The 11,578-nt window shown below is 34.9% G+C and overlaps 1 protein-coding gene across 1 annotated transcript in view; it reads right to left on the bottom strand.

Moving 5' to 3' along the window:
- Positions 1-2,466: 2,466 nt before the first annotated feature.
- pitpnbl (phosphatidylinositol transfer protein, beta, like) overlaps positions 2,467-11,578 on the bottom strand; it is a 12,911-nt gene continuing 3,799 nt past the window's right edge. Inside the window, exons 4-11 of the mRNA XM_016486975.1 lie at positions 9,861-9,952; positions 9,652-9,659; positions 8,837-8,911; positions 8,262-8,345; positions 7,638-7,715; positions 6,466-6,573; positions 4,219-4,341; positions 2,467-3,365 (exon numbers count right to left, since the gene is read on the bottom strand). Of these exons, the coding sequence (XP_016342461.1) occupies positions 3,318-3,365; positions 4,219-4,341; positions 6,466-6,573; positions 7,638-7,715; positions 8,262-8,345; positions 8,837-8,911; positions 9,652-9,659; positions 9,861-9,952 (616 nt within the window). The 3' untranslated portion in view covers positions 2,467-3,317. The remainder of the gene's footprint in view (positions 3,366-4,218; positions 4,342-6,465; positions 6,574-7,637; positions 7,716-8,261; positions 8,346-8,836; positions 8,912-9,651; positions 9,660-9,860; positions 9,953-11,578) is intronic.

Genomic DNA, 11,578 nt, shown 5'->3' with positions numbered 1-11,578 from the left:
GATACAAAGGAATGACAAGTAATATTGTGTGTAAAGAAAATTTGTCACTTGCTTTTTTTTTTCTTTTTTTTTTAGTTGTACAACTTGACATTCGTAGTCATTAAATCTAAACTTCTGTTAACCTGAGCTTTTTAAAAAATCATATTAAAGTATTATAAATACAAATATTACATTTATTATTAAACATTCATATTTATCATATTTATTAAATTTGGCAAAGAAACTACATTTTTTAAGATTTTTCCTTATTTTAAGATTTTCACCCTTATTAATATTTCCTATCAAATCAAGTGAAGGAAGATGTCATGGCCAAACCCCAAACATTTTTATCACTGAACAGTCCAAGATGTTTTCTTTAGGAAACTATAGCATGCATGATTTCAGAACAAGTCACTGCATGGATGCCATATCGATATATGAAAATGAATAACTGGGTCCTATGATAATAGATGATGAACATTATGGGTCGCCCTGGCTGGAGCAGATGCAATGACAGACATGGAGTCAGAGCATGTCTGAGGGAATTTGTAAAGATAAATTACATAATGCTGACCTACTTTCTTATTTATTTTTATTATTTAATCCCACTATATAGGCATTTTTTCCCCTCTGACGCTACATAATCCCTCATTTATCCACCACACTCTCCTTCTGTCTTCCACTCATTGTATGCATGCAATCCAGTATTGAAGTATTTAAATCAGGATGTTTTCTGTTTCTTAAAATCTTTATGATATAACAGGTTTATATCATAAAGTGTTCTGCTCAGTCTCTTCACCTCAGCATGTTCGGTGTGTGGGAGGACTTTAGAGTCACATTTTGATGAATGAAGCTTTCTTCCATCTAACATAAAATGCACTCAAATGGCAAATTATCTCACTACTGATTAACAATTTTTACAACGATATGTGATAGGTGTGAACCTTTCCCAACACAAACGTTCCATCCATTAATAACAAACATTAATGCTAAATCTGTGACTTGTCCCTGTTCTGTCTTCTCCACTCTTTTCTTTCCCTATAGTCCTCTTTTGCTTTCATCCTTTACATTAACAAACTTGATTGTTAATGTTTGTGCACGAGCTAGTCAGCACTTGCCATTTTTGCTAAGGCTCAGGATATATGGGGTGGATAAAAATATTATGTAACTGTCAGATCAGCTATTGAATCTATTATATGTTATGCTTTTACAATATGGTTTGGTAATTTGTCTGTTAAATTTAGGTCACGACTTCAAAATTTGGTTAGGACAGCCGGTGCTCCTAATTTATTTTCAGGAGATTTTTGAGAGGTCTGTGAAAAACCAGAGCCTTATAATTACTAGTGATTCAAGCCATATTCTCCATAAGGAGTAGCCTATGAGCTGATGCCCTCAGGTAGGAGATAGGGTACTTACCAACTTGAAAGTTAAATATGTACAAATTCTCCTTAATTACATTATAAATTACACTATTAAATAATACAAAATGATCTGTGTGTGTGGGTGAGGATATATAGGAAATGGGCATTGTGAAATGTATTTAGTGTAATATTAATATTGTGAAATTGTTGTTGTTTTTTGTGTAATTTTGTAAAGTTGACCTGCTTTCTTGACTGCTCAAGACAAATGTCTCTTTATGGAGACAATAAAGGATGCTAAATGAGTATTTCCCTAGTTTGCCATTCAATAGCTTACCTTTACATCCTTAACAGTGTTCATTGCGTCAATATATTGTCTGACTAAGAGATATAACATTTATTTAATGATAGGTTTACGAGCAAACAAATCAGCTCTCGATCATCTAAAATGTTGCTATACAACATTTAAAACGTACTTTTGTTTTATATTTCAGTCCATAGAACTTTCATGGACACCTGGTCGAAAGGTTTAAGGCTCATTAAGTTTCACATAATAAGGTGACAAGGACCTTCTATGCTTTATTTGCGTAAATTATTCTGTACTGAAAACATGTCACTGTCGACGATCTAACATGTATACATATTTTCTGCAGTGTGTGGGATTGAAAAATCTGAAATTCTAGGCGAACTACACGAAGACCTAAAGGACATCTGTACAAAACCAAACCACTAGAGGACGCTGTTGATCACGGATGAGAGAACGAGGTCATGTACGGATTATGTTTATGAATCCAAATTGAGGATTTAAAGGGGTCATATGATGCGATTTCAATCCGCATAAACACATTTCATTACACCAAATACACAAAATAATGTTTTTTTTAGCAGCATCATATGACCCCTTTAATCTAAAATCACATAAACGGTAACATGCTTTATTTATATTTTCGTTTTTGTACCTGCAAACATAAGAAGCATCATAAAAACAAATGTTGTTTCAATTAAGTCAGGATGTTAATCATGCTTGTTAAATGAATGTTGTTACTCCGTCTACAGAAAAAGATGCAAAGCTTGCGATTTAAAAAAGCCAAAATCTGATATAAACTAAAAACAACAGTGCAGAAGAATCAAAGGAAGCACACAGCTCATGGTAGTCAATGTTTTCTTTATGTGTTGTTACAGTATTGTAAATTGTACTTCACTCTCCAAAAATTCAGACCATCCCCACCCGAGCGGAGGGGCGTGGCCTGTGGCATGTCAGTCAAAGGTGGGAGGGGTTTCAAGGCTCTTCCACTCAGTTTAAAAATGAAACCATATCCATCCACTGCTCTCAATGACATCCGCACTGCAATCAGTGCAGAACCAGACAACTAAACCAGAAAACCGTTATGCTTAAAGCCACATGAGTTTAACAAGCCTTTAATCTCACATTTTTCTTTTATCTGACATCAATGATCCTACCTCTTGAGGCATTTACAAGTTCTACCGATATTTCCCGAACAACATGACAAATTTAACAGAATTAAGAAGTAAATTACTTAGTCATTTATTTATGTTCAAAATACATGTAGTGAAATGTTTCCTCAGACTCTCTGCGGAACTGGCTTGGGATTCGTTACTCCACTGGCGCACTCTGTAAAAAGCTGATGGTTGCAAAATTAACCAAAAACCATTAAACAGTTATAATACTTAATTATAAAAAGAAATGCCGGTATCACTTAACATGTCTTAAGTGAATCCAAAAGATGCAAATGATGAGGTTTAAAGTCAGACTGCACAAACCATGGATAAACATGCATACTGTGCACATTCACTTAAACGCATTCACGCTCATGGTAATGGACATGTCCTTGGTAAGGGATGACAGTATCCTGTTTGGAAGGGCTTGATGATGTGGCACGTTGTGATTGGCCACGAGGGCTGGAGGAGGTCAAATAAAAAGTAGCCCCTATTGTGTTTCTTCCATTCTTTTGCTTCTCCCTAGTCCTCGCCTGCTTTCATCCCTCGCACAGACCCTTGGCTACGCATCTGAAAATTTAAATAAACAGATTTAATAATCTGTCACATGCAAGTACACTACCATTCTTAAGTTTGTGGTAAGATTTTTTTTAAATAAAGAAATTAATACTTTTATTCAGCTAGGACAGATTCATCAAAAGTGACAGTAATGACATTTACAATATTACAAAAGATTGTTATTTAAAAAAAAAAAAATGCTGTTCTTTTGAATTTTCTATTTATCAAAGAAAAAAAAATGCATCACAATTTTCCACAAAAATATTAATCAGCACATCTGTTTTCAACATTAATAATAAGAAGAAAAGTTTCGGTAACACTTTACAGTAAGGTCTCATTAGTTCATGTTAGTTAAGGCATTAACTAAAATTAAATAACAATGAGCAATACATTTGTTAAAGTATTTATTAATCTTTGTTTACAATAATATAATAAAAATACAACTCTTCATTGCCAGTTCATGTTAGCTCAGCTCTATTGAAAAATATTAACATCCAACTTTTGATTTGAATAATGCATTGGTAAATGTTTAAGTAGTTTATTTCACATGAACTAACAATGAAAACTACTTCTAATGTAGTTATCTAAAGTTAAATAATGAAACATTATTGTAAAGTGTTAAATTATTATTACTGTATTTTTGATCAAATACATGCAGCATTGGTGAGCATAAGAAACATTTAAAAAACATCAAAATGACCCAAAACTTTGGAACAACAGAGTAAGTCCAGCTTTATGTCACACAAAACTGGTAAGACTGTAACTGCAGGTAAAAATCATCTCCATTAATCTTCTCAATAAATCAGAATGCCATTCTGTTGATGTGGGCAGAACTGCGTTACATGCTTTCTACAGAAACACATACCTGGTCCAGCTCCCTCTGTGTCTCTTCCTCCATCCTACGAATGTCATCCATAGTGAGGTCCACCCAGCGGTCCAGCCAACAGAAGAGTTGCCGATGGAAATTAGTGAAAAGCCTTTTCTCCTGCTACTCAAACAGAGAGAGAGATGGGGTTGATATTAGTACAACAGTATGAACAAAGACTTAATAACACCTAACAAGTGCGGTCAAATCACCAAAAATATATCAAAGTAGTACAGCATAGTTTGTTTGTTTGTTTTTTAACACCATGTCAGCTTCTGTGGCTATTTTCACGTTAAGAAAATTTTAGTAACATTTTAGTTTAGGGACCAATTCTCACTATTATCTAGTTGCTCATTAGCATGCATATTGCTAGCAGATTGGCTGTTTGTTAGTACTTATAAAGCACATATTATTGTCTTATCCTGCATGACTATATTTTAGATCCCTTAATCCTAAATTAGGATTCCTAACCAACACCTAAACATAACTACCTTACTATTTATGAGCAGTAATTAGGGATTTATTGCGGCAAAAGTTGTAGTTAGTTAATATTGAGAACTGGACCTTAAAAAATGTGCCCAAAATGTTATGGTAAAAACTTGGGTTTTGTTATGGTAAAAATCAGGTTTGTACAATCTATTTTTGCTAAAAACTCTAAAACTACATTTGGTTTAACTTTGTTTAATAAATTCTTCGTAAGTGTTAACTGAGTAAAAAAGGTTTCTCACAGGGTTAAAACCAACACAATCTAATAAAACATGCTTCAGGCATAAAGGGTTTTTACAGAAAGAACATGAGTGGATCTTCTTGTGTGTGTCATCCTGGAATATCCCATTTGGCAACAGGTATAAAAATCTAGTCCTATTGGTTTGAAAATTGATAGGAACTTCTTCTCCCAACATTAGGGCTGATTTCATGCAGTTTGTTCATAATTCATAGTATATAGATTCCACTCTGTTTGCCATTTGTTATTAATATAGGAATGAATTATTGGCTGCTGATTAGACTTGTGCCGGTATTCGGTAATGCGATATATCACGGTAATGATTATGCACGATATTGTTATCGTGGGCACTTCTAAATACCGTGAATAATTATATATAACAAATTATTCAGAATTTTGAATGCATTTTAAGAATACTTTTCCCATAAACTGGTCAAAATGCACAACACCGCTGTATGCTGCCTGAAAGCCACGTGCTCACTCTGATGTAAATAAGCGCGGACTAGAAGCACATGGCGGAATCAATATCGCGATAATACCGCATACCGTGATAAAAGCATGAGCAATTAATCGCAACATGAAAATTTGATACCGGCATATCCCTACTGCTGATAATGCCTTTTTTGGCTCATTGGCTGTGATTCCACAGTGCCCAGGTACCAACAAAACCAGATATTACATTTAAAACCCATTAGTTCCAGCAGACAGGACTTTGAATCTGTAATTTTAAGAAAATTTCTCTGTTGCATAGTCTTTATGTAATCCAATTCCAAGATTATGAAAATTGAGCTGTTTAGGGATATATATTCCTCTTTTTTGGTGGTTTATGCAGATGATACATGGTCCTCATTTTTTTATCTGTAAGTAACTATAAGGATATGTGATAGAATAATTTCTCTGACGTAGAGGAGTTGTTGTTGAAAGTCAACCAGTACAAGTAAGTAACAAGTAAATTGAGTCTTTTTGTGGTGGTGCCATATTGAATTCTTCGGTGTTGATGGATCACCTTGACAGCACCTTTACAAAAAAACCTAAATTTCAATATCGCGATAATACCGCATACCGTGATAAAAGCATGAGCAATTAATCGCAACATGAAAATTTGATACCGGCATATCCCTACTGCTGATAATGCCTTTTTTGGCTCATTGGCTGTGATTCCACAGTGCCCAGGTACCAACAAAACCAGATATTACATTTAAAACCCATTAGTTCCAGCAGACAGGACTTTGAATCTGTAATTTTAAGAAAATTTCTCTGTTGCATAGTCTTTATGTAATCCAATTCCAAGATTATGAAAATTGAGCTGTTTAGGGATATATATTCCTCTTTTTTGGTGGTTTATGCAGATGATACATGGTCCTCATTTTTTTATCTGTAAGTAACTATAAGGATATGTGATAGAATAATTTCTCTGACGTAGAGGAGTTGTTGTTGAAAGTCAACCAGTACAAGTAAGTAACAAGTAAATTGAGTCTTTTTGTGGTGGTGCCATATTGAATTCTTCGGTGCTGATGGATCACCTTATGAATGAAGTTCTCCACACGTCCCTGCAGACCCCACCAGCGAAAGTGAACCGTCACCAGCTTGTACGCTGTCATATAGGGACAGTTACCATTATGAAGCTCTTTCTGCAAGAGACAGAGATGGGTGGGTGCATGAGGAACAGATATTGTAAATAATCACATTTTGATAGTTCAATACAATCGGATGTGAACAGAAACTGCATTCAAGACTGAATGAGAATCAGAGTATCAATGACAATGACAACATTAGCTCAGTTCTCTGAAAAAAATTAATCCAAAATGGCAGACAAGGCAAGAGAAATATGTTGATTTCAAATAAACCTCTTTCAGTATTTAAAAGTATCAATAAAAAAAAGTAGCTTACTGTATTTTAAATGGACAACTGTTTAACTCTAGTGCCATGCTAGCTACAACAGATATATTTAAGGCAAGAATCAAGTGAAAAATAGAAAACTAAATAAATAATTATTCATGTATGCATAAACGATTTGTAAATTTCACCTTTTATAAACAGAAATCCAACTAAATCATACAAAATCAACAAAAGGTAAAGACTCCTAGAAGAGTTCAAGACCTCACAAACATGCTTCATAGATAATGGACTCTGGCATAAGGTGCATAAAGAAGGATGTTCAACCATTAACAAAAATTTGTAGGATGCTGCCTTTAAGTGCAGCAGTCACATTTTACTGTTGTCCACTGAATTTTCACGGACAAAATCCATTTTTTTCAATAGAAATCCACACAATCTGAAATCTAAAAATCTGGATTTGGTGTGAAAGTGAATTCTTTGTGCGTGCTGTGCATTATTCTTCACTACACTATTGCCAATAGGCGATGGACCTGTAAAAGGCATTTTTCTATATAGGCAGTATTCATCAAGGCAGCTTACTAGGGGTTAAGAAAAGAGCTGTTGTGTTTCAAAATGCATATATGTGACCCTGGACCACAAAACCGGTCTTAAGTCGCTGGGCTATAGTTGTAGCAATAGCCAAAAATACATTGTATGGGTCAAAATTATTGATTTTTCTTTTATGCCAAAAATCAATAGGATATTAAGTAAAGATCATGTCCTTTCAGATCATGTATAAATCTCAATTTCGAGAAATTGACCCTTATGACTGGTTTTGTGGTCCAGGGTCACATATGAGTATGGTGTGTTTGTGTACCTTCCATTCAGGTCCCAGAGGTCCTCTCCCAGTTTTCCCCGAGTGGTAGATGGCAGGGTCCTCTTCTGGTTTATAGTCCTGAGAGACGAATGAAACAGAGATGGAGGGATGAGGAAGGAAGAGGAGAAATATAAAAGCAAAATAGCAGGTCAACAGTGAATTCTGTGCTTATGTATGGATTTGATTGAAATCTGTAGGATTTTAATGACCTCAACATGAAGCAGAATAAGACTAAAGCCAGGCTCACACTACAACATGTTTGATATGATCGGGGAGGCCCCGATTTGTGTGCGAGCAGACCGGGAGGTGCAAGATTCGATGAGTGAACACCTCATTACCAGATAATCCGCGCCGAACATCGGCGGCCCCGATTTGTGTGCGAGCAGATCGGGAGGTGCAAGATTCGATGAGTGAACACCTCATTACCAGATAATCCGCGCCGAACATCGGCACCGATCGAGGGGCTCGATAAGATTTTTGCTCCGATTCTCGGGAGGGGAAAATCGGGCTAAAAATCCTATAGTGTGAGCCAGGCTTAAGACTGTGGAGCGTCTTTAGCACTAATACCAATTCTGGATCTATAATTTGACAAGGACAGAACTGCACTTGTCTAATTCAACTCACCACATCATCCACCTGAGAGCGATCAGCTATATCGATCGGCACAATCTCAATGTCCTCCCACTCCTCAGGAGGAAGACCATGAGGCTGCATGAGAGGAAGAATAAAACATTTCAGTGCAATTTACTAATAGATGAGACTTTCAAATTGACCTATTCATACAACAGGATCAAATAACGGTTGTATGAACAAACAACTTAATTCAGATCTCTTTTCTATTTACAACTGTGAATAAGCCTGTAACCATATTGACAATAGCTAAATTTGGAAATGAAAGATTGTGAAGTCCATAATACAGTAAAGTCTGATCAAAATTAACATTTTATTTAATAAACAAATCTAATTGAGGCGAAAGATCATTCATCAACCATCCATCTTAACCAACAGCAGCTTCTAATGCTTTTTATTAAAGCATTTTTGTTGCACGCAGACTAAAAAAAATTGGTGAAAGACGCTCTGGTTGAAAGACTCCACCTGTAGCATCTTTCGCAGAGTTACTGTATTTGGCACATAAAGTTGCTGATGAAAGTTTCTGATGATCACGTAAAGGTGCTGATGAACTGTGTATTAACACTCACATTCTCAGTTGTTCCCGTGTCTGGTTTATGCCAGGTTTCAATCTTAATGAAGAAATCATCCTTCATGTATTCATTCTGAAAAGCAGAAGGAGAGCTTCACAAACTGAATCCATTTTAATACAGTGTTTAGATCAAAACAGTGAGACATGCTGACTAAACTCTGGTTCAGCAAAAACAACCTGTGAGCGGTCTAGAATAGTGGTCGACTGATATGGGTTTTTTGACAGCCGATGCCGATATCTTGGAAAGCAGGGTGGCCGATAAAAAGCCGATATAATTTTCTTTATTTTAATTAATATTCAAGAAATTTGAAATCATTTGAAAATGGATTAAAAAATAAATGTGCAAAATAAACATACTTATACTTTAGATGACCTATACTTTTAATAAAAATATAATTAAAAAGGAAGTAAACACTGTAACCAACAGGGCACTCAGTATTCTGGGAAGTTTGTGTGCATTGGGAATAATATTTTTTCAAATAAAGCCAAGGTAACACTCATTTTACATACAGCACACAGTGAAAATTACATGAATATGACAGTGGGCAAATGCATAAAGCGCAGCATAATTTGAAATCACGAGTTTATGATCGCGCGTCTTCAGTGAAGCTGAACTCTCCTCCTGTCAGCATTCAATTCAATTCAAAATTAAAGTCCCGCCTCGAACGCATCGGCCAAACAGAAAAACTTATCGGCCGATGCCGATATTTGAAAAATGCCAAATATCGGCCGACACATCGGCCTTGGCGATATATCGGTCAACCACTAGTCTAGAATGATCTCAGAGCATGACGATTTCAAAAATACACTTACTGTAACTACTGCGGTGTTCCATAATTGATTCAGTTGTGCGAATGAAGAGAACAATGACATTGACGATGAGAAAGTGATTTTTTGTATAGATCAGTAATTTATCAATGCATTAAATGCAAAAGCAAAAGGTAGAATTATAGACTCTCATTCGTATATAATTTTATTTTATCTTTATTTACACATGCACAAAATAATTAGTATTTACTAACTAGTGCGACAGTATGGGTAGGCGTTCCAGGCTTTCTCATGAAAAACCAGGGCTCCTTCAGGGGCAAACATCTGAATAAAACCGGGAACCTTGCTGTAAAAGACAAAATTAATATTCATAATATTACTGGTGAATAGTTGTAAAACAGAGAAGTTGTCACAAGGGCTGCATGTCATTAATAATAAGACTCAGAAGACCAATTACAAAAATGCTTGTCTTCTCAAAGTGGTTTTGCATATTTATTTTAAACAATGCCATAAATAAGAGTAATTTTATGAATATTATCCTTCAAACATAATATTTGTTTGATAAGCAAGCAAACACAATAAAACATTAAGGCAAGGGTCAAATATATATCAATTTTAACCAAAAAAAATGGTTCTTGGGACGAGAGTATTTTATATACATATAGGCAGGGACAAGATGTCACATTGTTTTATGTCATAATTATGTGTTATTACAATTACCTTTAACATCTTTGGAATTATTTCATTGCTTACATTTTGCTGAAAAGTCTATTATTGTGACTTAACTCATGTAATGTTACAACATGTTCCATGATTAAGTCAAATCTTTTTTTTAAACTAGGCAATGTCCAAATGTTGTTGTTGTTGTTTTGTTTAGTTTTTTCCTTAGCAAGACAAAGTAAAAAGTGTGGAACTTGCCCCAATCTTCCCCATACAGTACTGATTGGGGTCTTTTCAGATTTTTTTATATTTTTTGAAAGTCTCTTATGCTCACCAGGGCTGCATTTAGTTTATCAAAAACACAATAAAAACTGGAATATTGTGAAATAATATTATTATAATATTTATAATAACTGTAGAATATGTTTTAAAACGTCATTTATTCCTGTAATGGCAAAGCTGAATTGTCACATGATCTTTCAGAAAAATCATTCTAATATTCTGATTTGGAGCTCAAGAAACATTTCTTATTATTTACTGTTACTTTTGTACAATTCAATAAAAACTTAATCTTTTTCTTTAAAAAAAAATGTACGAACACATGCTGAATTGAGTGCTGTGCGCCTGCCTGTGATGAGGAGATTGTGAATAAAAAAAAAAGAATATTAGTTGAATTTAAAATAAACATTTGCATTTGAATGTTAGGAGTGCGTCAGGGAGCGTCATCAGTGGCGCATGAGATGCAGTGATAATGATGTAAGTGGCGTTGCATTTTAATGTTTTGTTAGGCTGCATTTACACTTGGCATTAACATGCGATCACTGTGATCTGATCAAGCAGATTGGATCATCAGTCAATCAGGACATGGCGATATAAAGATTTCACAGTGATTTGATTCTGTAAAGTTTTTTTTGGTTACTACAGCATTACTGTAATAAAACCATGTTTTACTACATTAATACATTTGAAGACGAGCGGAGAGTATAGAATACTAGATTTGCTATACTAGATCTAATCTATACTAGATTAAAATTTGCTAGCTAGAATACATGCATATTAACAGCGTAAACATGAATTAGCCATGTGACCATATAATATGATTAAATGTTAATAAATTAAGTGTATCAGCAATCATAAATTTCTTAGAAATATATTTTACCTAGGTGACGAGGATCACTCAGTCGCTTTGTGTCAAACTCAAATGCAGTTACGGGGTTTTTGACCAGTGAATGTATGCAAATGTGCATTTTGTCCGTCATTAAAACGGCGGCGTTACGTTTTCATCACCAGGTGTTTGTTGTAGCTATATGGG

The sequence above is a fragment of the Sinocyclocheilus anshuiensis genome, unplaced genomic scaffold (assembly GCF_001515605.1).
Source record: "Sinocyclocheilus anshuiensis isolate Anshui unplaced genomic scaffold, SAMN03320099.WGS_v1.1 scaffold653, whole genome shotgun sequence".
NCBI lineage: Eukaryota > Metazoa > Chordata > Actinopteri > Cypriniformes > Cyprinidae > Sinocyclocheilus > Sinocyclocheilus anshuiensis.
Note: the sequence above shows the minus strand (reverse complement) of the source record. Positions and strands in the feature narration are given on the sequence as shown.